The 24710-nt window shown below is 40.6% G+C and overlaps 1 protein-coding gene across 4 annotated transcripts in view; it reads right to left on the bottom strand.

The window, feature by feature from the left end:
• Nucleotides 1-202: 202 nt before the first annotated feature.
• Nucleotides 203-24710, bottom strand: part of PDSS2 (decaprenyl diphosphate synthase subunit 2) — a 117980-nt gene continuing 93472 nt past the window's right edge. For 2 of the 4 annotated variants that reach the window (XM_042016504.1, XM_042016500.1), the window contains 4 exons: nucleotides 18649-18822; nucleotides 16445-16576; nucleotides 10568-10603; nucleotides 203-2972 (listed from right to left, as the gene is read on the bottom strand). In XM_042016504.1, coding sequence (XP_041872438.1) covers nucleotides 2814-2972; nucleotides 10568-10603; nucleotides 16445-16576; nucleotides 18649-18822 — 501 coding nt within the window. In that variant the 3' untranslated portion in view covers nucleotides 203-2813. The remainder of the gene's footprint in view (nucleotides 2973-10567; nucleotides 10604-16444; nucleotides 16577-18648; nucleotides 18823-24710) is intronic. The other 2 variants (XM_042016503.1, XM_042016502.1) reach the window with 2 other exon arrangements.

Below are 24710 nucleotides of genomic sequence, written 5' to 3' on the forward strand. Positions count from 1 at the left end.
AGACTATCTCTGAGGTCAGCTGTCCCAGCCCCTTGCCCACAACCAACCCCTCGCTGGGTGTTGGAGTGAGGAGCGGAGGAAGTTTTGGCACTGTGCAAGTACTGCTGAGCACAGCGGGTGAGCAACACTGTTTTAGTTACCTATCCAAAACATGGCACTGTATAGGATACTACGAAGAAAATTAACTCCATCAGAAGTAAGATGCAGTGGATCAGGGTAACTTTTTAATTTTAATTTGGTTTAAAAAGCAGCTGGGATCTTGTCCTGTATTTTGTGCATCTGTGGAATGGTGCGGCAAATCCATACTGGTGATAAGTTCAGAAGAGCAGCCAACAGGAATGTCTGGTTGAGTAGCTGGGTGACTGAAGTAAATGGTGTGAATGTCTTCCTCAGACCGCATGCATCCCTCTCCCTGACCTGCTTTACAGGTAGGTGGGGACAAGGAACCAAGCGGACAAAAGTAAGATCAGAACAGCCCGAAGGTCACACACTGCTCAGAAGCTGCACGAGGTGTGAGCAGTGTATGAGAACACAGCACTGACTAATTCACCCGGAGTCTGACAGACGGGTACAATACTTTGCTTGTAGTTTACCTGGAGGAAACAAGACAACAAAAATTTCTGAAGAATTACAGGCAAATTCCTTAAATATAAGATTACTTGGTAATATTGATAAGCGACAACTCATACTGTTTGTTTGGTTTTTTTAAATTAAGGTTGAATTATTCAGGAGCAATCAGAACATACTGTGGTAAAAATACAAAAAAAAAGTAATTAATTTTTGATGATTACCTTTTATTGGTAACAAGTACAAATAAAAACTTGCACTTGCACGAAAAAATAAATGAGGTGTACATAGTTTTGCATTATGTTTGGTATTTTTTTCACACAGGTGAGGTGAAGTGACTCAGAATATCTCCAGCAACCCGAGCTTTTTGCAGCCCTAAACCATTATGAACCAATTAACACAGATGTAAGACAAAGAAAAGATGATGAATGGCCCTTACTTAACGTAGTATGTAAAAACAAGAGCCAAAGAAAGCTGAAATATGACTCTGGTTGTGTTTAGGTATTTCGTTCAAGCACATTTTTTATTAGGAGAACTTCAGGGAACTTCATGGGTAACTGCCTGGAATAAACCACACTTCTCAGTGTTTCTCTTCTGTCTCCAGCCTCCCTGTTTCAGTAACAACAGTAACTCAGGGAGAAGTGCCAGAGTCTTGGGAAGAGAGAAAATGCCAGGGCAGGCAAGAGAGAAAGTGCAAGTAATAAGGGGTCTGGTGTTGAAGCCATTCTCCAGAACAAAGTGAGTCCTGAGTTCTGGATTCTGCTCCTAAACAAAGATTGTGACTCAAGGTTGCTTATTGTACATGAAATATCATGGTATAATGTGGGCAGCATGTACACAGAATATTATGTACATTACACAGGGTATATTTTCAGTATATTTTTAGAGGATAGAGTTTTTATTTATATTTTGCATTTGGTGGAATGCAACACGCTGATCTATGACAAACAAGCTGTGCAACAGGGAGGGAGTGCAGGGGGAAAAGGAGGGAGGAGAGAATTTAACAGAAATAACTCCACTTAGTGTTTGAGTGAGGGATGTAATGAAATCTGTTTGCTGTGCTAGCTGTCTCCAGATTGGGCTGTAATTACACCACAGAAGGAAGAAAGGTAGCTGAGTCTCAATCTAGATCATTTATGTAAACTCAGCCTTCTTGTCAACGGCATTCTCAGATTGCACGTGTGCAAACCACAAAAATCATCTCCTATGAACAAAACAGAGACGGTCTCAAATTGCAGGCTTCTGATACACCTTATAAGCTGGCTGTAATTGGACTTGAAAATCCAACCTGCTGAGGTTCAAAACTTCTCTGGTATTTTCTGCATTTTATTCAGTGCAGTGACTACTCACAGAGGAGCATTCCTGCTTCCTTTCTGCCAAGGGCTGATGTCTAGCCTTACAAATTAACATTTATTTGGCTTAAATTAACACAAGTGTCACAAACATAGAAAACGCTTTAGTGTAAGACTGTTGAAACAAACTGCTGGATCTGAGGGAGGGATATTCCCTCCCCCAGAGGTGTTGGAAAAACCTCATTCTTTGACCCAGAGCAACATTTTACATAGGCACAGTATAAACTCTAGGCACTCAGTTCCCTTAACAGAGCCAAATTAATATTTGATTAAATATTTTAAAACTCCTACTTACCATGCTTGACACATTTTCTCAGCAAGTTTCTCAAATACAGAACTCATTAGGCACAGGGTAATTTTACATTTGAATGCATAAAAACAGTGTGAGGAGACATGACTGCTCATAGACAGAGAGGGATTTTCCCCCATTAATCCGCCGAACTGCCCTTCCCCTTGGATAAGGGTATGTTAATTCCCGGCTTCGGCAGCTCACTCTCTCTGGGCAGGTTTGAGCGGGTTTCTTGTGACACCTGGATCTTCACGCCCTTCCATCCCTCCCTCTCTCTATCCCTCCCTCTGGCAGGAAAACCACCGGCCTCCGCCCTGGCGCCGTCCCCGCTGGTGCCCAATCAATACCGACTTATTTCCTGTCCATTTGCTGAGGTCACGGAAACGGGACTCATTAATTATTTCTACCGGTGCAGCCTCAAGTGCGCTTCTGGCACGACAAGCGAAAACCGTCTGTGACCTTTTTTCTTTCCTCTCCCGAATTTTGCTGCTGGCGGCGGCAGCGAGTGCACGTTCCTCTGCCGGGATGGGATGAGGTGATCAGAGGTGTGAGGCAGCACTGGTGTCCACCTGTGGAGGGAGAGATGCTCCTCCCGGAGCGGCAGGTCAGGGAAGCCTGGTCACGGCGTAGACAATGTTGGCCAAGGCGTCCCTGGCCTCCGAGGGAGGGAATCGCTCCAGGGCTGCCAGTGCTCTGTTTCCGTGGCAGCGGCAGAGGTCGATGGCAGATGTCACACCTTTGCCAGCCTTGATTGCTTCCTGCAGCTGTTGGAAAACACAGGCACATCGGTATGGGGGGGTTTCAGCAGTGCACAGTTATCTCTGGGAGCACAGGGCTTCCACCGCCTCTTCCCGAGGTAAAGGCAAAGCCAAAGCCATCATACAAAGCCCTTAAATCCTCTCAGCTGCTCTGTTTAGCTCCCACAGCGAAACTGTGCATAATTTAAACTACACCACCTGTTACTTCATCACCTGAAAGATGCTGGCTCTCCAAAGGGCACACTTAAACTAAAAAAAAAAAAAAATTAAAATTTTGAAGTATCTGAGCATTTCATACCTCAGCCACTGCCTGAGAGCTTTTGTGCAGAACTGGCAAACCAGCCATTCGCTCACACTCCGGTTTCCTGCAGTAAAAACCTGCATTTTATGAACACCCATTCCATCCCCTGCTTTCGGAAATCAGCACAGGATGACACAGGTGGAATGACTGTATTTTGTAATAGGGGTTTCTATTTATAGACCGTGTGATTACACTGGTCACAGTGGACAAAAGCAAATTTTGTCAGTAAAATGTGGTAAACCATCACACTGAACTCACATGAACTCCATCTTACCAGTAAGGCTACGGAATTTGACAAAGGCTTGATGATACACCATATGAGAAAGAAAATACTTTCATGGAATAACTGACATTTCACAGCAAGTTGCTGGAAAGATTTGGCACCTAAAAAACTTGGGTAAATGATGGGTTAAATTTCCTATGAAATAATACGAACAAAATTGACAAAACAAAACATGTTCGTTTCCCCATACCTGAACTTAGCAGAAGCTCTAAATAGCTCTTATTAAGGGCTTTTTTATTTTTAATTAGTAGTTTTTCTTGAACAGCATCATGAGACTGACACGAAACACATTTTCTACTCTAAAATACAGCCTGATGCCTCATGCCAGAGCCTGGGAACAACAGTCTGGTGGATCTTTGGGTTTTGATTCTTCCAAAAGCATTACAGCATTTCATGATCTTTAACACGCCCCACCTGGCTTTCACAACTGTCTTACTGCACTGCACCAGCTTTTTAAAAAAATGGCTTTTCTTGGATAAAGGTACCTACAGTAACAAACTATAGAGGGAAGTTTCCTAAGGCATGTTTTCCATCAATAAACAGCTCAGTGCCCAAAATATTTTGAAAATACATCAGTATCACCTTACCTATCTAGTTTAAATCATACATACACACACACACACACACACACATACACATATATAAATCCTAGATATGACCAAATTGTAAGTCACCCACTTTCTATACTACTTGCATTCATACAGAATGAACGATGCTTCTTATCTGAAAGTGGATTCATTATCTGTATTTAAAGATGAAATTAGCTGAAAGCATATTACAGCACTTGAGTGTTCAAGTCCCAATTCATAAAAATTTTATTCTCCTCTTCAGCTGGAATCTTCCTGCACTGTGTGCTGGAAAGGAACTTGCCCTGAGGCATAAATGCATCACATAGCTAATTCAACATGTCTTCTAATAAGTGAGAATCAGCCATATTTCCAGGGCTCTGCAGTAAAGGTGAGGATAGGTGAGATGAGGTGCTCTAGCAGCGTGCAAAGGTGTCCCTTCCCCCTTCTTTGAGGCACAACCTTGTGGGATAGTAGAACCCACACATCTTGAGGCAAACTCTGCTGATTTGCTAAAGCTTATTAAAAAGGATTAGCATAGCTTCTAATATTCATGGCAGTATATACTGGGATGTAAACAGGAAAGAAAATCCTAGAAAGTCTTCAAATTGGTCAAAAGCCAGAGGAGCTTAGCTTAGGCATATATATGCTCACATATATGTACCATGACTTAGTTGAAAGAGCAGAGTCTGGGAAGGGGGAGAATCCTAACACAAGGACACAATCCATTTACACGCTTGTCTTGTGTAAGCCCTCAGACACACACACTGCTTTGAAGCCAATACAATCACAAAGCTCGTGTCAAACTATAGGCAGAGGAATCACTACACAAAAATCAGCCTAATCCACTGTTAATGTTTCCCAGCAAAGTTCAAGGAACATCGAAATGGAAAATACCTGCTTATATGGCAAGCTCCTTCCCCAGCTTTTCAGTTAGAGATCATCCTATGTAATGAACAATTTATAGCCCTCAAAAACGTACCTGTTTTATATTCCATTTGCAGAAGCAGCTAGTCAACTCAAATAAGCACACACAGAGGCAAACCAGTCTGAACTAACCAGACTGCATGCTACCTCTATCTCAGCTGGGGTTGTACAAGGGAAAAAAAAAGTAGAAATTTGGCTTTTTGTAGTGGGATAGTTATTAAAGAAATAGAGGAAATAACTCCTTAAGAAACCAGGCTTCAGTAGCCCTGCTGTATGGAAAAGCCCCCTAATTTAAGTCTTAAGTTGTATTACAGTTACATTTTCAGACTCTCTCTCAAATTTTGAGCTTCAATAATTTTATGTAATGAACTTCACAAACTAAGGATGCAGAAGAAAAAAAATCAATGTATCCAGTATAGATGTATTATTTTAAAATTTGGATAGGAACAGCTAATTTTTGCAGCAAATGAACAGAAAAGCAAAATTAACTGCTTTTATTTTTTACTTTATAAACTTTATTTAAGCTGCCTCATTAATTTCTTCTAAATATAAGAATCTGCTCTTTTAGTCTCTACTTATATGGCATATTTAATTTTGTGCATATTTTCACTTGCAGGAACAATTTAATCCACACAATCTTCTTCAGAATGATATTCAGTAATTAAAACTGAATACAAGTCAAAACACAGATTGCTTAGCTATACTTTTCTCCAGTTGAACTGCTAGATATGCTGGAATACTGCATTTTTACTTTTAAGCTTTTGTTCAGACCATTGCCATTAAAGCTGTACTTCATTCTAGAAGTGCCAAGACTCTGAAAAAACCACCAACTGGGTTTTGGTTATTTAAATTCAGCTTAAAGAATAGTCTTGCAATAGCACAGCCAAGTTTAGGCTCAGATGAGACGTGATCTCCTCCACAACATATCTGCACTGCTTTGCAATCTGTGCCCTTGCAGATACAAAAAACTTAACTGAGCAAACCCACTCTGGCTCTGCTTTGAACGAGAGGCTGCACCAGACATCACCCAGAGGTCCCTTCCAACTTCAATTACTGTATGATTCTGTGAATAGAGTTCAAAGTACCATGTTTCCCAGTCTGTTTGTTTTAAAAAGGCAAAGAGAGGATTTCTCATCCATACCACAGAAATGAAGGATTTGCCTTTCAGACCAACTGCTCTGGATTGCTGTTGGACAGAACAGCTGGTCTGAGGGCAGCAAGAGGTCAAAGAGGCAAGCTAGGAACTGCTGGATTTGGACACTGAAGAACTAAAGGAGTCAAAAACTAAGCAGGTGTTCAAGTACAAAGTCAACTGATTTCAAATCTTCTCTGTTGAGACATTTCTGCTTCATGAGCCAAAGGAAAGAAGATTCCTTTCACACAGTACTACCTGTAGGGAGCAACAAACCAGGGGCAGGGTGGGGCGGGGTAGGAAGACTCATTGAATACGTGGTGAATATTTTTGCTGTAATAGACTTTAAATGCAATGGGAGAAAGAGAACACTGAAATTCCTGATTTTTTTTCCATAGTCCAACCTAGGGTTAATTACTTCAATGGCAAAATATCAAAAGTAACTTCAGATTTCTTTGATGTTGTTTTAGAAGGATGATCTTAAACCAGATAATTTGTTATAGACTGAAATCTTTGAATATCATGCATTCTTTGTGATCCTGAAGTGAGCTAAAACATTTTGTGTTTCTGAAACGCACAGTACTTGCTGAAACAAAAAGAAACCCCAAACCCCAAAATCTAAATTGATCTGTGGCTGAGTGACTGAATAATGCTCTAAGCGCCTGCAGTGTTCTGCACTGGCTTTTCTAAATTTGTTTTCTCTTTTGTGGGAACAGCATGCTCAATAATCACTGGTGTTTTAGACTGCTGAAATGTTACCTTAAAAAAGTATCAACATATTTCATAGGTAGTAGATCAATATTGTCCATTTTTTCCTTTGTTTTATAAAGAAGTACTTTGGAATGTTTCAGCATCCATTCTTGTGGCTGGATATAGGGTTGAGCTCTTCCTTCTCAAGAAAACACCGGACAATCATTTATTTACATCACTTCACAGCATCATAGGATTTAAATTTATTTTTTTAAAAATCTTTGTTGGCTATATGCAGCATGATATGCCAGCTGAAACTGGGACAGTATTTTTCAAATATTTTCTGAGAAACTGTTTCTGTACAAAAGGTAAAGAAATGCATCTTCAAAGGGCCCAAACGCCCTGCAGAAGCCTCCATTAGTAGAGTAGAATTTATTTTCTTTATTCATCTGACAAACAGAAAAATTTTCTTTTTACTTCAAACTGAAACCCACACTATAATTAGGGTGAGACCAAATGTGGGGAGGGCTGTCCCCAACAGGAGAGGAAAGATGGCCTGCTTACAGGGAACACTGCTGTTACCCAGCTCTTATAATACGCTTTGCCAAAAAATCACAAGCCATCCTGAGACACTGATTGATTGTACAGACTCTTTGTTATTTTAGAAGGGACACCAATGCCTTTCCATGTCTTTCACAATGAACTTAGCAAGACCCACTAGCTTTTAAATCTAAACAATGGCAGTTGTGAAGACTCTTTACCAAAAAGCGTAATTTTCTTAAATCCCACTACTGCAAATAGTGATTGTTAATTGTCATCTTAGCATACACAAGCAATCAACTTGGTATTTATGTTAAAACATGTGATAATTATTTGCTTTAATGAAACAAAAGTTATGCTGGATTCTCACCCCAAGGAAGTGGGAAAATACCCACTGACTACAAACAAAGATGCAACTGATTGTTGGTACTGGATGTACACCTTGATAATTCAGATATTAATTCCAAAAAATAAGAAAATTGTTTAATCTGAATGGTTTTGGATGCTTTTGCAATACTACTAACACATCTAAAAAACCCCATCTTCATTAAATCACTGACTATGCTGTGGTTTTTATTATACATAACAAAAGGAACTAACAGCAGTGGTTGCTCCAAAACAAACAAGACAAATCTTCATGCAAAACCAACCCGGGTCATAAACACCACAAACAACAACCCTCTGTTTTTAACTGCTGCATTTCAGGAGCAAGAGAGTGAACAGTCTGTGGCCTACAGTCATGACACACCTCATGACGATTCCCTGGCATGTAAACAAAGCCACGGGATGGGCGTCCCTTACACCACGGGGCGGCAGAGCCGCAGCCAGCACTGCACAGGACGGCTGCACTCGCCATGGCAGTGAGCAGTGGGGTGGGCAAGGGCACAACTGGCTGGCACAACTGGATGGCACTGTGCTGCTGTTATTTATTAGCAGCATGGCAGTAGAGCACTGCTGAGAAACCTCCTTGTAACTACATGTGACCTTTCCCATTCTTCTTCTCTCTTTCCTACCATATGGGAAGTCAAGCCTTTAGTGCCATGCAGTGTGAACAGCTGGATCTACCCCATCCTGACTCATGCTGTTCCAGCACTGTACAAACTCTGCTCCTGGAGTTGATGTAGTGCACAATACTTCATATACAAACTAAGAAAGTATGTCACAGCATACTGTGCCACACTGTGCCATACTTCCTATACCAGTTTGGATGAAAGGCCTCTATAACAGACAGCAGAGCAAATGGTCAGGGGTACAGTAAAAAAAAAAAATAAAGTTTTGCTACATCCTCTCTCACTTGACTTAATTTATCTTTCCTGAATATTGCATTTAGAAAAGTAACAAATAATTGCATAGCATTGTCATCAGCTACAAAATACCGGATTTGTTTCTTTATTTAGTATTAGGTTATCGTTTTTCTAGAGCCTTGGCCAGAAAACAAGAATTATTTCTAGCTTACTCATTTCTGCTACTAGTTATGCCTCTGTTACACTCCTTTAACAAGCCTGTATAATGCCAAGCACCATTAAGGCCTCGACCTTTAGCAGACAGTTTTTAATCAATATTATCAAGTGGTAACAATTAAATTAAGAATCTCAGGTTGTTGTTCGAGAATTACACAGCTTGCATCTTGCAGCTTGCATGCAAGGTAGATGTAAAATGGACAAAAGCTTTTTGATTTTAAGAAGTCTGAGATTTTTGCCACATACAAATGAGGGGGACAAGAAAGTTGCTGTTTCTTTCAATGCACACATGAAATTTGTTCCTGACATAAATCAGTACTTTCCCTTTTGTTATCTGAGAAACACCACTAAAACAGCTGAAACACTTTTTTCATCTCTGGAAGAGACTTTCAAACACCACAATGATGGATCAATAATTTGTCTGGATGTGGTGTGATGGTACAGGAAAAAACAGGGTGAAACACTCTGATACTAATGTGAGAGAATATATTCAGAAACACAGACCTTAATCTTTTTGTGATATCAAAACCCTTCCGATAAGAAGATTGAGCAAAGCAGGGAGGAAAAAAAATCTAAAAAATTTTGCAGAACATAGTGACCTTATTTACAAGACAGTCTCAAACGTTATTAAATTAATAGAAAGTATTTCACTTCTATATTTCTGTCAGAGACCTCATTAAACTTGCTGGTACAATAAAAGTATTTTTTTATCAGTGAAAAAAATCAGAGGTACCATTTCAATATAAAATCCATCAAAAGAACAATTCAAAATTCTTAAGCAGCCTCAAAATTGAAATAAGATTTTTGCCTTTTAAGGAGGCATGTTAAACGTGCGGATCTCAATTTCTCAAATTTACCTTCATTATTTTAACTGAAAATGCAGCAAGCAAGGTAAAACTTTCTTAAGTGGGCTATACAGCTAACAACTTTTGTATACATATATTTATGAGTTTAACTAAAGGAACAATATTTTTATCTCAACTAAGTGGCACGCTGAAGTTCATAATAAAAACTAAGAGAAGAAAAATAATCAAAATTTTAACCTGGGGAACCTTGTCAGCCATCTCCTGCGGCCCTTTAAGAGTTTTAATGTGTCCCAGTTACTTGTAGTAGTTAAGCTACTTAGTTCAGGTCTGCCTTTATTATAGAGAAGTAGCAAATACAGCACTGTAAAGCTCAAAGTTGTAATGGGGACCACAAGAAACCAAATTATTGTAGAACACGTGTATGTGTATATTTTTTTAAGAGATGGCATGGAACTAAGGTGAGATTAAAAAAAAAAATTAGCAGTGTACTCTACCAACAGAGAGAGACCACTGATAGGATCTAACCCGCGAATGACTCCAGGAAAAAAAGGACTGCAAAAGCCATCAGAAGCCTGGTCTGAAAATCGAGTTTGAGGAAGTAAATGAGAGAAATGAGAGTAAAAATGATTATTCAATAACTACATTATTAAATTACTATTTTTAGATACATTATTAAAATACGATTATTAAATAGCTACATTTTATAGTTACAGTACAGCTGTCTCTTTGCGGCTTTTTAAAATCAAAAAATTGCACGAGCCATTCTCCCTCCCTTCATATCCACACACTCAACTTACAACCTAGCTTTAATAAGGAAGTTTCTCTCAACTGTCAAAAATATCCTTGAAAATATTTTAAAAAATATTAAAAATGAGATATAAATGTAATTTACCAACCTTCTTATAGTCCACGATGTTTCCTTTTCCTTGTGCCTTAAAAAGAAAGAGATTTTCTATCAGACACTACATACTACAAACTAGAGCTGCAAGAATAAAGAATGCTATTAAATGAGCTACTACTTTAAACATAACTTACTTTCTTTAGGAATCTGATACAGAAAACCCTAAAATACAACCAAACGTGTTACCAGCTTACACAACATGGTTCTGTTTCAGATGAGAGCTGCAGATACTCAGTGTAATTTTTAGGCTTTTTTAGTATGACTTGTAGTTAAACATTTGGTGAATCCAAAATGTTTTGGTCTTAAGAAATCTTGCTGTTTGCATTAATTAATCTCTCCCCTGAGATTCTGAAATAAACCGTACTTCCTATCAGCAACAACAGGATTTACTTTCTTTAAAGAGAACTCTCTGAATACCTGTAGTGACTTCCATGAGGCAATAGTCTAGAGCTCTCAAAAGGGGCTGGTGGATCCTGCCAGAGCTGTTACACCCAGGTTAGAGGTGCTTCTGATTTGGATTTAAGTATCAGCATCACCCTTTGAGTAAATGAGAGATAAATACAACCTGTATCTCCTAACATATTCAGGGAGAAATACAAATAAATTTTAAATTTCTTCTTGCCCAGATGCAGACAAATATGTAGTCCAACTTCTTGAATTTTTTCACAGAATGATGTAGAAGAGAAGACGTCTTTCTCACTCAGTGGCAGCGCTCTGCAAGAACCAGAGGATTCCCACTTAACCAACCTGAAAATCCTTCCCCGAGATCAGATACAGATGTGCCATTATCACTTCATCCAACTCCAGCTCTTCTCTTTCCAGGCACATTGAGGGGGGAAAAAAAAAATCACCTGTTTCTTTCCCTCTAGCTTCCTCAAGGGAAGACCCCAAACCTCACTTCATCTGCAATGTGTCTTCTGAAAAGATGTAGATTAGGACCACTACCTCTCCATGTCCTTTGTGGGAACTTCAGAGATCAGCCAAAAGAGCAGACCAGCTGGGATAAGGAGAAGAGCTGAGGCCTGCACTGAAGAGGAACACTATGTGGCAAGCACAGCTTTAAAGAGATGCTGCCAAGCTGGCCCGGACTTGGAATATGAATTAATTTTTGTAAGGGAGGAAAAATAAAATAGAGAAACGACCTGATGAGATACTAAGCAAACAGAACATGAAGGAGAACTGTAGATAACAGAACTGATTCTTCTGAAGGAGAAAGGGGACTGATCCACAAAACCCCTTTGCTTCTCTCTTTAGTCTTCTCAAGAGCCAGCTTTTCTGGAATGCATATTAAGAAAACAGCCTGATAGCATTTGGGAGTAGCAAACCCACTGCCAATAACTGCTTCCTTATTTGTATATTCCAATCTTCTTTGATTTGCCAACTTTTATTCACCTGATTGGATCTAACAGCTTCTTCAAAATATACCTAGTAGTTTCACTGTATATTAGAACACACCAGAAGCATGTTCCTTAACAAGTGATTGCCTACATGCAGATTCACACCGCAGCAGAGAATCTGACAACGTGTTTGAGGAAGATGCTTTTCAGCCGCAGCAATACCAGGAAAGGTGTGCTCAGTGTGCCTCCTCCTGTGCTGCATAATGTTCTCATTACCAACAGCAAGAATATTTTCTCATGATCTGCTCCTGCCAAGCATTCAAGTCAATGGCTGTTGTGCTTCTCCGTGCAGCAACCTCATCCAGTCTCCTAAGCTTTCTTTACTACAACTGCACCATTGCTTTTTTTTCTTTTTTTATCCTCACAGTAGTAGTTTGGCTCTGACTTTTTCTGACCTTCATCTCACACACACAGATGTTTTTTTACCTTTTACATCAGACTTGCTCAACTGGTTAAGCTTCTGACAGGGCCTGAGTGCATGGCATGTGCTTTATCTATTAAAACCATACAAATGGCCCAGAGGCTGTCTGGGGCATAGGGATCATGAAATTATAGAGTTTTCAATATTTGGTGAAATAAGGAGGGGCATCAATAAAACTTTCACACTAGACTTCCAGAAGGCAGACTTTGGCCTGTTCAGGAAACTTATTTGGAGAGTTCCTTGGGAAGCAGCCCTTAAAAACAAGGGAGTCCAGGAAGGGTGGGCGTGCTTCAAAACAGAGATCCTGAGGGCACAGGAACAGACTGTCCCTGTGTGCTGAAAGATGAGTCGACGAGGCAAATGTCCAGCCTGGATGGGCAAGGAGCTTTTGAAGGAACTAAGGAATAAAAAGAGGATGTATCATCTTTGGAAGGAGGGTCAGGTATCTCAGGAAATATTTAAGGGGGTTGTTAAGGCATGTAGAAAAAAAATTGGAGAGGTTGAAGCTCAGTTAGAATTTAATTTGGCAACTTTTGTGAAGGATAATAAAAAACGTTTTTACAAATACATTAACAGCAAAAGGAAGGGCAAGAACAACCTTGGTTCTCTACTAGATGTGGGAGGGAATTCAGTGACTGCAGATGGGGATAAGGTGGAGGTGTTTAACGCCTTCTTTGCCATGGTCTTTATCGGAAAGACGGTTTGTCCTCAGGACAACTGTCCTCCTGGGCTGGTAGATGGTGTCAGGGAGCAGGATGGTCCCCCGTTATCCAGGAGGAGATAGTCAGAGAACTGCTGAGCCGCTTGGATGTTCATAAATCTATGGGACCAGATGGGATCCATCCCAGGGTGATGAGGGAGCTGGCAGATGAGCTTGCAAAGCCACTCTCCATCATTTACCAACAGTCCTGGCTCACTGGTGAGGCTCCAGATGACTGGAAGCTGGCCAGGTGATGCCCATTCACAAGAAGGGTAGGAAAGAGGATCCTGGAAATTATAGGCCAGTCAGTCTGACCTCGGTACCCGGCAAGGTAATGGAGCAGTTTATATTGAGTGCCATCACTACAGGATGGCTGGGGGATCAGACCCAGCCAGCATGGGTTTAGGAGGGGTAGGTCCTGCCTGACCAACCTGATCTCCTTTTATGACCAGGTGACCCTCTGGTGGATGAAGGAAAGGCTGTGGATGTTGTCTATCTGGACTTCAGCAAAGCCTTTGACACTGTCTCCCACAGTAAACTCCTGGAAAAGCTGGCAGCACACGGCTTGGACAGGTGCACTCTTTGCTGGGTTAAGAACTGGCTGGATGGCCAGGCCCAGAGAGTGCTGGTGAATGGTGCTGCATCCAGCTGGTGGCCAGTAACCAGTGGTGTCCCTCAGGGGTCTGTACTGGGACCAGTTCTGTTCAATATTTTTATTGATGACATGTATGAGGGTATTGAGTCTTTCATTAGTAAATTTGTGGATGACAGCAAGCTGGGAGCTTGTGTCAATCTGTTGGAAGGTAGGAGAGCTTTGCAGAGAGACCTGGAACAGTTGGATGGATGGGCAGAGTCCAATAGGATGAAGTTTAACAAGTCCAGGTGCCCAGTCCTGCATTTTGGCCACAATAACCCCCTGCAGCACTATAGGCTGGGGACGGTGTGGCTGGACAGTGCCCAGGCAGAAAGGGACCTGGGGGTACAGGTCAACAGCCAACAGACCATGAGCCAGCAGTGTGCCCTGGTGGCCAAGAAGGCCAATGGCATCCTGGTATCAAAAACTGTGTGACCAGCAGGACCAGGGAAGTTATTCTTCCCTTGTACTCGGCACTGGTGAGGCCACACCTCAAGTACTGTGTCCAGTTCTGGGCTCCTCAGCTCAAGAAGGACGTTGAGACACTTGAACTTGTCCAAAGGAGGGCAGCAAGGCTGGTGAGGGGCTTGGAACACAAGCCCTGTGAGGAACGACTGAGGGAGCTGGGGTTGTTTAGCCTGGAGAAAAGGAGACTCAGAGGTGACCTTATCACTCTCTACAACTCCCTGAAAGGTGGCTGTGGTCAGGTGGGGGTTGGTCTCCTTTTCCAGGCAGCAACTGACAGAACAAGAGGACACAGTCTTAAGCTGTGCCAAGGGAAATATAGGCTGGATGTTAGGAAAAAGTTTTTTTACTGAAAGAGTGATAAAGTACCGGAATTGTCTGCCTGGGGAGGTGGTGGAGTCACCATCCCTGGATGTGTTTAAAAAAAGATCAGATGTGGCACTCAGTGCCATGGTTTAGTTGAGGTGGTGTTAGGACATGGGTTGGACTCAGTGATCTTGAAGGTCTCTTCCAACCTGGCATTCTGCAACTCTATGAAATTACATTGCATGAGAGGGTGGCTTATGAGTGTACCCTTATGGGCACTGCCAACGTGAGAAAGTTTCTGGTTTGAGTGCTTGGCCTACACTGAATACATAGTGAATGTGACTGTGGATGATATCTCAAAGAGCTTGTAGTTAATCAAAGATAATCTTCCTTTCTAAACCAACACAAGTCAAGAAAGGCTCCTGGACTAGGTGTTCCACATTGTAGTTGGTAGTAATGGTAGCACAGTAAATACCATGTATAAAGTATATATGTGTATGCATAAAAATAAATGTATGAAGTACAATAGTACTAGTAGATAGCAAATACTTTTGCATAGTACATGTCACTTGGCACCCCCACCCCCTTCACTGAGAACTGCTTCATTGTTTCTATAATGCCCATTTTTGGTATGAAAATTTAGTGAGTAGACAGACGGCACTCCTGGAGTCCTGCAACCTCCTCTAGATTCTGCAGATGGGAAATGGTTTCAGAGATTTTATACACTGTGCTGTGGAAATGCCATTATTCTCCAGTTGCAATAATCCAAACCCATTTACATTCGACTTGCATATAAGCCTTCTTTTGTTACTGTTGAATTCCAAAATTCCTCATCAGGCACTACCAGTGATTAGGAACTATGAACTACTCAGCTACCAGTCCCTAATTTCAAAGTGACAATAGCTTTATTTTAAGATTTCCCCCCCATTCCATACCACTCTAATACTGTAGATTCTGCATACACCTCCCAAAATTTCACAGCTGAAGAGACCACGCCTCTTGTTTGCAGTATGTGAAGGCAGGTTAGAACGCAGAACTAGGCAGAGGTTTAGACTCCACATCCTGTACCTGATTCCTGCTTTCAAACCAGCAAGGAAAGGAACCATCGGCAAGCACATCTTGAATGAATATGCTTGCACAGAGCCAGCTTCTTATTGAAGGCAGCAGCCTTTCTAACAAACTGTATAACAACAGGCATGAATTTCCAAATGGCAGTCATCACTGTTGTTTAGACAGACAAAACATGTCCAACTGATGCAGGAACTCAACAGAATGCTTAATTTTGGCCATTTTGGTGCTTCTCCCTCCCCCTTTCGCCTCTTGCTGTCTTTTACAGTTATCTATTTGTGCTTCAGCAATACCCAGGAAGCTATTCATGGACCTGAATCCTGCTGTGGTACAAGACAGTTACCACACAGTTATTTTATTCTTATTGCCTTCCTCATGTAAAAATTAGAGGAAAAAACCAGCTAAATAAGAGAATGAAGAGTAATATCAGAGAGCTAGATCTATTTTGTGGTGGTCAGAAAGCCAAGTCCCACAGATCTTTCCCCTTCCATTGAAAATTACTACTCCCAGCATCATGTTGGCAAAGGAAATGTGTGCCTACCTCTCAACCACTGTGATGGCTGAAGTTCTCTGCTTTACACTGCCAGCGAAAGTAGCTTTACGCTAAGACGTGGGACTGCACAAGCAGCGCAGAGGAACACACATATGCTCCACGCAAATGCATCTGCCTGTTACACTGACATACAAAAGTCTGAGAGAGCTTGACTGTCAGGTCCCTAAATTTCCCCTTGTTGAAAGCATGGATGAAAGAGATATTAAGCACTGGAGAGCACAGGTAAACCTTTTGTTAATTTCTAAGTTTCTTTGCAGATTGAAAGTATAGATAGGAAGAGATAAACAAATGGCAAAACCAGGAAATTCTAAACGGTGCTTTAATTTACCTCTCTAATCTGCTTAAGCCATGCCTCCCTTCCAAGGAATTCCTGATGAAGGATTGCAGGAGCAGAATTCAAACTGAAGGCCATGGTGTCAGTAGAACTTTCTTTAACAAATGGCTGCAGGTCTGAATGTAGCTGAAAAAGAAGAACACACCCATTCAGTTCCCAGAAGAGTCTATATGCATCCACCCACCCCTCAAACTGAGGTCCGCATCCTGATTCTACACCTACTTATCACTTCCTACTCTGACACTTGTACTCTGGTTGCACTTTTTCAAGTTTGGGGGAGGGATAGAAAGATGTCGAAAGCAAAGCAGTGGTGGAAAGATGTGGTAAAGAGAAGCATGTAGAGAGTCTGCAAAGACACAGATAAAGGACACCTTGCAGAGCTGGGCAAGCCATGGGACACAGCTAGGTAGGAGACTGCAGAGTGGCAAGAAACAGAAAAAAATATAAAGGAGAGAATGATCCAGTCTTTGGTGGGAAGAAGATCAGGTTTTCATCTGTGCAGGGTACTACATTCTACTTTTCAGTACCTGAGGAAGTGGACACAGTATGACCTTCCTTCTGACAGAGCAAATGCTATATAGCTAGGAGCTTTCTATGAAAATTATGCAATCCTCAATACACAACTATGTGTCAATGGTGAATATATTAATATTAAAGCATACACAAAATATTAAGGAGATAACTGCACTTGAAGTAATTTACTGGTAGAATTGTACCTAGTAACAGCATATAGTGGCATTTCTGTGGCAGTAAAACTGTGCTTTATAAAACCACTTCCTTCTCCTGCAGGAACTAGAAACAGCATAAATCAACTCAGCTGAAGCAGATGGGACGTCTGTCTGCCTGTCTCAAGCTACATCTAACCTCGCAAGTGGTGCAATACAGCAGAAGCAGATCTGTGTTTTCCTCTGGACTAACTCTAGCTGCAGACTGAAAGTCTTCTAGGGGAGGTCAGAGACCTTGTCCAGGAAATCCTACTGCTGTAGAGGCGCCGGCTGCTCCTGCCCACCCTCCTTATCTTCCAGCTGCCCTCTATGGAAGTTCCCTCCACAGTGGGTTATTCAGAGGGGATATGGCTCAGCCCATGCTGCTGCACACAGCTGAACATTACAGTACAAATCTCTGCACGGTGGCAGCCAAGACCCAACACATTACGTACAGACTGGGGAATGAGAGGCTGGAAAGCAGTGCTGTGGAAAGGGACCTGGGGCTCCTGGTCAATGGCAAGTTGAACGTGAGTCAGCAGTGCCCTGGCAGCCAGGAGGGCCAACAATGTCCTGGGGGCATCAGGCACAGCATCGCCAGCCAGGCAAGGGAGGGGATTGTCCTGCTCTGCTCTGCACTGGGCGGCCTCACCTCCAGTGCTGGGGGCAGTCTGGGGTGCCACAATGTAAGAAAGACATTAAGCTATTGGAGAGTGTCCAAAGGTGAAGGGCCTTGAGGGAAGCCATACGAGGAGCAGCTGAGGGCACTTGGTCTGTTCAGCCTGGAGGAGACTGAGGGGAGACTTCATTGCAGTCTACAACTTCCTTGTGAGGGGAACAGGAGGGGCAAGCACTGATCTCTTCTCTGTGGTGACCAGTGACAGGACCCGAGGGAATGGCCCCAAGTTTTGCCAGGGGAGGTTTAGTTTGGGTATTAGAAAAAGGTTTTTCACCCAGAGAGTGGTTGGGCACTGGAACAGGCTCCCCAGGGAAGTGGTCACAGCACCAGCTTGAGAGAGTTTAAGAAGCATTTGGACAATGCTCTTGGGCACATGGTGTGGCTCTTGGGGATGGTCCTGGGCAGGGCCAGGAGTTGGACTTGATGATCCTTGTGGGTCCCTTCCAATTTAACATATCCTATGACATGTTTCCTCCTGCAACTCCTGTTAATGGGACAGTGGGTTTCGGAATAATGCAGGAACAGAGAAGGTAAAGTTTTAAGCTGCTGCAGAAAGATGTGCTAGAGGAAGTTAACAGAGCCTTGAATGTAATGAGCTCCGTTGCCAGGAGTGCAATTTTGGTAGTTCACAAGCACTGTTCATACCAACAGTTTCTGCAAACATCCTCACTCCATACAGCAGTCAAATTTCCCAACACTCACCTGCTGGCCAAAGCCTACAGCGTAAGTCATGCAGTATATGACAGAGCTCACGAGCAACACATCTTACAAGCCTTTCTATATTTAAGCTCCCAGAACAAAAGGAAAAGGTGTACCTTATGGCTCATAGACATATGCTTGCCATACTGGAATGCCATGTCCTGGATCTCAACGCTGTGCTTTGCTAGTTCCATTGCAGCCTGGCAGCTCTTTGCCAGCAAAGCACTGTATGACAGGAAAACCTGCTCCTTCCACCTAGATATGCCGATGTCATCTGTAAGGCAGTTCTCCTGAAAATGAAACAAAGACTAACATGAAAACACCAAAACTGAACATGTGTCAGCTCACAGAAGTTAACAGTGTGGCACAGGTGAGTAATGTGTGGTAAGTAACAAACAGAACTCTGGGTGCCATGGTGCCAAATAAATTCTTTTGGGGATGAATACACGAAAGTATCAGAATAAGTATACTGGCAGCTTCAAACAAAATTTTCTTCTCAAAAAATACAAAATATGTGGAGCTGTCAACAGATTCAATATAAATCTTTTTTAATGACTGTATCATCACACTGAACTTTAACAGCCAACTATAGCCCTCATGAGGGACTGGGGAGAGAAAAACCCCCACAACCAAAACTCCAAAACAACAAAACAAACTCAAAAAGCAGACCACCCTGGAGTACACCTGAAGTTCAGCCCCTTCCCAGTTACCAAGAACCAACAATCCCAAACAAACTTGAGAAGTTCCTACAATTTCTCCTTTGTAGTCAAGAAAAAAACTAATTACAACAGGTGTTAAAAATTCTTATAGACTGCACTGAAAAAAATGAAGGTTTGTGAGGGAGGACTTGTACCTCTTCTGCTCCCATATTAAGGGTGAGGAATGATGGAAAGTATTAAAAAATAAATAAAGTTGCAATTTAGAAGTGTCAGGGGTATCAGGGATTAATTAACTTTCTCAGGGACTGATAGAGGCATTTCAGTGATGCATCTACTGAACTTTATCACCTTGACTGTAAGGTCAACACGTCTCAAAATCTTTTGTATCTAAAGTATTTATTTGGATTACTTTCCACAGTGTTTTAATTAACACAAATCAAATACTTTCTCCCAAAATCCAAATTCAGCTGCCATTCCTTTGACTCATAAGGTGTTAATATGCCACTAATTCACTCATGTCTTCAAAGCTAGACATTACTTTAATCTGTCTTACATACTGTCACACCCTCAGGTACTCTCTAAGGAGGGGGAAAAAACCCAAACCAGAAAAGATCACAGCTGTTTTGCTTAGAAAAAAATAAAATCAGTAATGAGAAGCTACAGAAAAAAAATTTAAAGCACAAAAATGTTAAAAATTTTGTAATTTCTCAGTTCAGCTACATCTGTAACATACACTAAGCCAAAAGATATTCTTTAAAAGAGTAATATAAAAACCCCTCTTGTACAACAAACCTTTTCCCTCAAAGTGATGTCAATTAAATTACTTAGAAATGAGCAAGAAGTAATTCTGTGTGACCCTATAGTTTTCTAGCAAGGTATTATCTGTCATGAAATCAGTAACAAATGAAATAGAATCCATCCGTTCAGCTCTAATTTTGCTCCCTTATGGATATCACCCAGAAGTGCTGTGTTACAAGGGAGAAGATAATTTGAGACTAATGGAAAAAGTAGGAGAATTCTGCAATGCCAAGTAACACAGAGCTGTATCAAAATACCTTTGCTTTCAGACATACTATTAAGTTATACAAGGAAAGTGAAGAACAGAGAAACCACATGTTTGCTATTATGCATATAACAACTTACAAAGTCGAGCCTAAACTTTCCTCTGTTTCTGTATTTTTGTTTTAATATCTTAACTCAGCCCAGAGCATGTGCAAATTCCCCTGACTGGCAAAATGTCAAAATGAGCATTTAATTCAAGTAGCTTCCCATATATCAAGTCCCTTTTTTTTCCATTTAGATATAGGTCAATTTATTTTAAATTTAAAATCAGGAGCTGTTGGAAGACGAAACACAATCTTTTCCTTAACAACCAATCTGCTCAGTGAAAAAACAGTATTTACTGAAATTCGCTGGATGATATTGAAAATTGGCAGTGATTTTTATAATCATTGGTTTTACATCCAAATAAGAAAAAAATACTCTAGAAAGGTATCCTGAAACAATTTTGAAGTTAAAGAAATCTTTCAGAAGATCCATAAGTTGAAAATGTTTGCTTTTGAAGCCTTTGAGCAGCAAGAGCAATGCAGACATTATCCAGTATCAATTGAAGGAATTGAAGAAGCTTAAACAGTCACTGCAACTCAATGTATACAAGAAAATTAATTCTATGATTTCTTACAAAATTATATTCCTAAACAAGTATGAATTTCATTAACAGGATTGGAAATCATGGCAGAAAAAGTTACTGTCCACTACATGAACATTATGCAAAAGCTTCAAGCACCCAAAATGAGCATATAACTTCAAAAAACACACAAGAATTGAACACAAATTTGAAGACTGAAATCTTAAAAACATAACTATTGTAAGTCTCTGAGCTACAAAACAAGCCAGTTATGTCCATATGGATGTGCTTTAGCATATGATCTTGCTTGCCAGAATATAGCTGATTTTAATCACAAAACTTCTTATGACCACATACCCCTTAAAGCTTCTGCTGCTTAAGACAGAGGCAGACACATCCTTTCTTCAGCAAAATTTTCCAACAATGCCATTTTTTTCCAAGCTTAACTCTCATGTTGTACATAAAGCGTCCACAACCACACCACATTCTTACAAGGGTATGTAGGACAAGATCTAAACACTATTTAAAAAACATCAAGGGAAAACCCTAACCGGTTCTAGATTGCAAAGGCTGTAATATCTGACATCTTGACAGCTCTTTCTTTCTAGAGAAATTTTCACTGCTTTGTAAGCTTTGTTTTGTCAGCAGTGTGTATAAAAGCGGACATCACCTGGCCCAAAAGACTCCTAAGACTCTCATATAAAAACCTCTCTGAAGTCAAATTAATTTTAGTTGTAGTTGATAGTGCTCAGACATTCGATTAACTAATGCCTGCAGAATGACCTCATTCACAAGTTCTGTCACCAAGAAATGGGTACAGATCGCAAGCACCCCTGATGCTGTCAGGGTGGCAGGAGGTGGTGGGATGAAGAGAGCTGAACCCCTCACCATCACTGGAAGAAGACAGCCAACTTCAGTTACAGTTTACATAATGTCAGCAAGAGAGTACAGGGAAAATATCCAAATCCAGCTCTGTTGATCATCATTTCCAATGGGAAATGAAGAACAGCTGAGGGTGCTCCCATTTTACTGTTGGCAGGGTCAGTTACTGTTTTGTTAGAAATTGTCTATTTGAGATTTTTTTTTATTAAACTACTTCCATAATTTAAACCCTGTTTAAAACAATCATCTCAGGAAACAAAAAACTTCTAGAAAATGAAATTGCAGGACAAAATATGCAATCATAACCATCAGGAAGGGCAGCTCTTAGTGAGCATATCAAGGATCCCCAGTACAAAAGCAACACTTACAGTAACTCAGTTTATCACGCCGACGAAGATTCTTATATGAGGTTCAGCCAAAAACGTATTAAGGAAATATGAATGAAAAACATGTCTTAAAAGTGCACAAACCCATTTGCAAAACCAAGAAGGAGCAGAAGTCGGAGACTTTAAACTTCAGCTATAGTTTGTAAGGGAGCCCTTCATTTATTTGCATACCATGGCAGCTCTTTCTTAACCATCTGCTGTTGCACAAAATGATCCAAATGTCTGAATCACTTATATCAAACATTAGTTCAGTTCTCAATGGGCAAATAATCCACAGTAACACACAGAAATAATTTTACATTGCATATTCAAAGTTTTAAATTAGGTAATTCAAGAACTTCTATTTTACATAAATAAAATCCAATGCAACTATGAATCACTCTACCAGCAGCAAGACCCTGTAAAACATTTCACACATGGTTCACATAAGCTTTCAGCAGATGTATTCATGCTTGCTGAACATGACAGGGCATGTTTTATTGGTCTATTAATACCCGTCTTCACTGCTTTTGGAGGAACAAGGGTGTCTGCAAATGGGTCAATAAAGCAAGCCACTGACGACTTTTATCATGACACTGTACAAAAGAAAGACCCAGTTTTAAAAACGAAGTTTGTAAACTTATCATAAAGATAAATACCTCTTCACATCTGTTACTTTTAAATCTCTCTGGAAAAACTTAGTATTTAAAAGAACAAAAGCAGTAAATAAATAACACTGGCCTTCTTTCTAGCTATGCTTTTTTTCCCCTAACACATTTTCCTATTCTTTTCACAGATGCTCTTTACTCAAATTCCATATTTTATGCTTTCCTTTTGCCTTGCAACAAAAACATTTGTTTAAAAAAAGTGAAAACTCTGGCTCTGCTGCCCTGCTAAAAGGTGGTTTACATGACTCAAAATATATTTGATTTACCTCCTGTAGTAAAATTAGAAATGAATCCCTTACTTAAAATACAGACTCATAGCAGTCCAGTTGATGAACATGTGCAGTATTCCAAAACATTACTCCGCAAAGCAGGGCCAGGGACAAAACATCAAAGAAGTATTGGCACAGCATGTAGCCCATCCTTTCCCAGAAAATAAACTTATCTTCATTAAAAAACCCTACAGTGATCTAAAAGAAATACCTGTTAATTCACTGTTTGATACAATGAGTACTTGCTACTAATGCATTTATTTTTTAAACTTGTTTTACATATTAGTTATGCACAACTTTCACACAATTGCACCAAAAATTCCTAAGAGCTCTTCTGGCCATCACTGGAACATGTTGGGAACGGTCCCGTCTTACATAATGGCTCCATTTTGACACTATAATGAGCTTTGCTAACGCACATTTATTATCAGCTAGATAGTCTGAAGACAAGGAAAAATCGCCAAAACCCAAGCAAGTGATTTCCCCTCAAAGTCCCTCATGCTTTAAGATTACAGGAACATTCTGGAAGGTAAAGCAGAAGAGTCAATACACTGAAGTCCCTCCCTTGGTTCTGCTGTTTGACCTTGAGCTTCCTTGTATCTCTTGCCCATGTTCAGTGAACTGACAGGAATATTAAGTAACCTCCATTAGTATTTGTTAAATGATCTGGAATATTAAAACAGAGGGGGTTTATAAATACGACTGTATTCTCTGAGTTAGCAAACCTTTTAGAAGCCTTCAGCCTCCTAAAATTTGGAAACAGAGACTCAGAGCAATGGGTTTTTCCTGCTAAAAATAGATACCACGATCACAACTGACGGCCAGACTTGACAACTTTCACCTTTGCACTCACTAAGGCAAAATTTTTACTCCCAAATTAGACCTAGATTTAGGAAAGGCAAACAGGAACTAGGAAGAATGTCCTTCACTTGCAGAATTTTGGGCTGAGAAGGGATTTAGCACAGAAAACTGCAATAGTTTATCACATCAACCCTTTCAGCTCCAGCTAATAGTCCAATATAATCTTAATATTGCTAATGCAATGTCTTAAACCACAGCAGCTGTTTGTTACTTTGAACATGAATGACAAGCCTTAACCTTCAGGACGTGTCAAAGCCTACACTTCATAGTTTGGATTGTCACTTCAAATAATGATGGAAAGTTAAATATTAGCTTTTTCTTTCCTGGTTCCACACAGATCTAATGACTAGCCTATGCAGAAAAGATGAAGAATGATCAAACAGAATGTACTAACATGGGACAGCTGTAGGATTGCATGTGGTTGTGCAGAGCAAAAAAAAAGTGGTAATGGAGCTGTCAGATAATTATATCCATTATATGTATTCAGGAGTAAATCAGGCCAGTCTTGTTAGGTCAAATGATTCTTTCAACTTTCCTACTGGGCTGTCCAAATGAAGAACACTGAAACTTTTTTTTTGTAAACATGAACTTAGGGTCTCAGAAAAGAAAGGTTAACTTTGCAGAGATATTTTTGCATTTTTGTCTACCATTCAGGTAGACATTCAGCAAAGTTCAAAACATCTTAGTGCTAAGGTAGTTTGTTTTATGGTACCACAGAACTACAAACAACTGCATTAAGGACATTTAACATATGAAGTACAGTTTTCCTGCCTCAGGGAAAAAAAACCAGGGTGAGAAGATATCCTTCTGCTTTTCCAAATTTAAGACATTCCCAGCAATGAAAATG

This window comes from Corvus kubaryi, unplaced genomic scaffold, assembly GCF_017639235.1.
Source record: "Corvus kubaryi isolate FWS band 111438036 unplaced genomic scaffold, C.kubaryi_AGA036_p1.0 split3-73, whole genome shotgun sequence".
Lineage (NCBI taxonomy): Eukaryota > Metazoa > Chordata > Aves > Passeriformes > Corvidae > Corvus > Corvus kubaryi.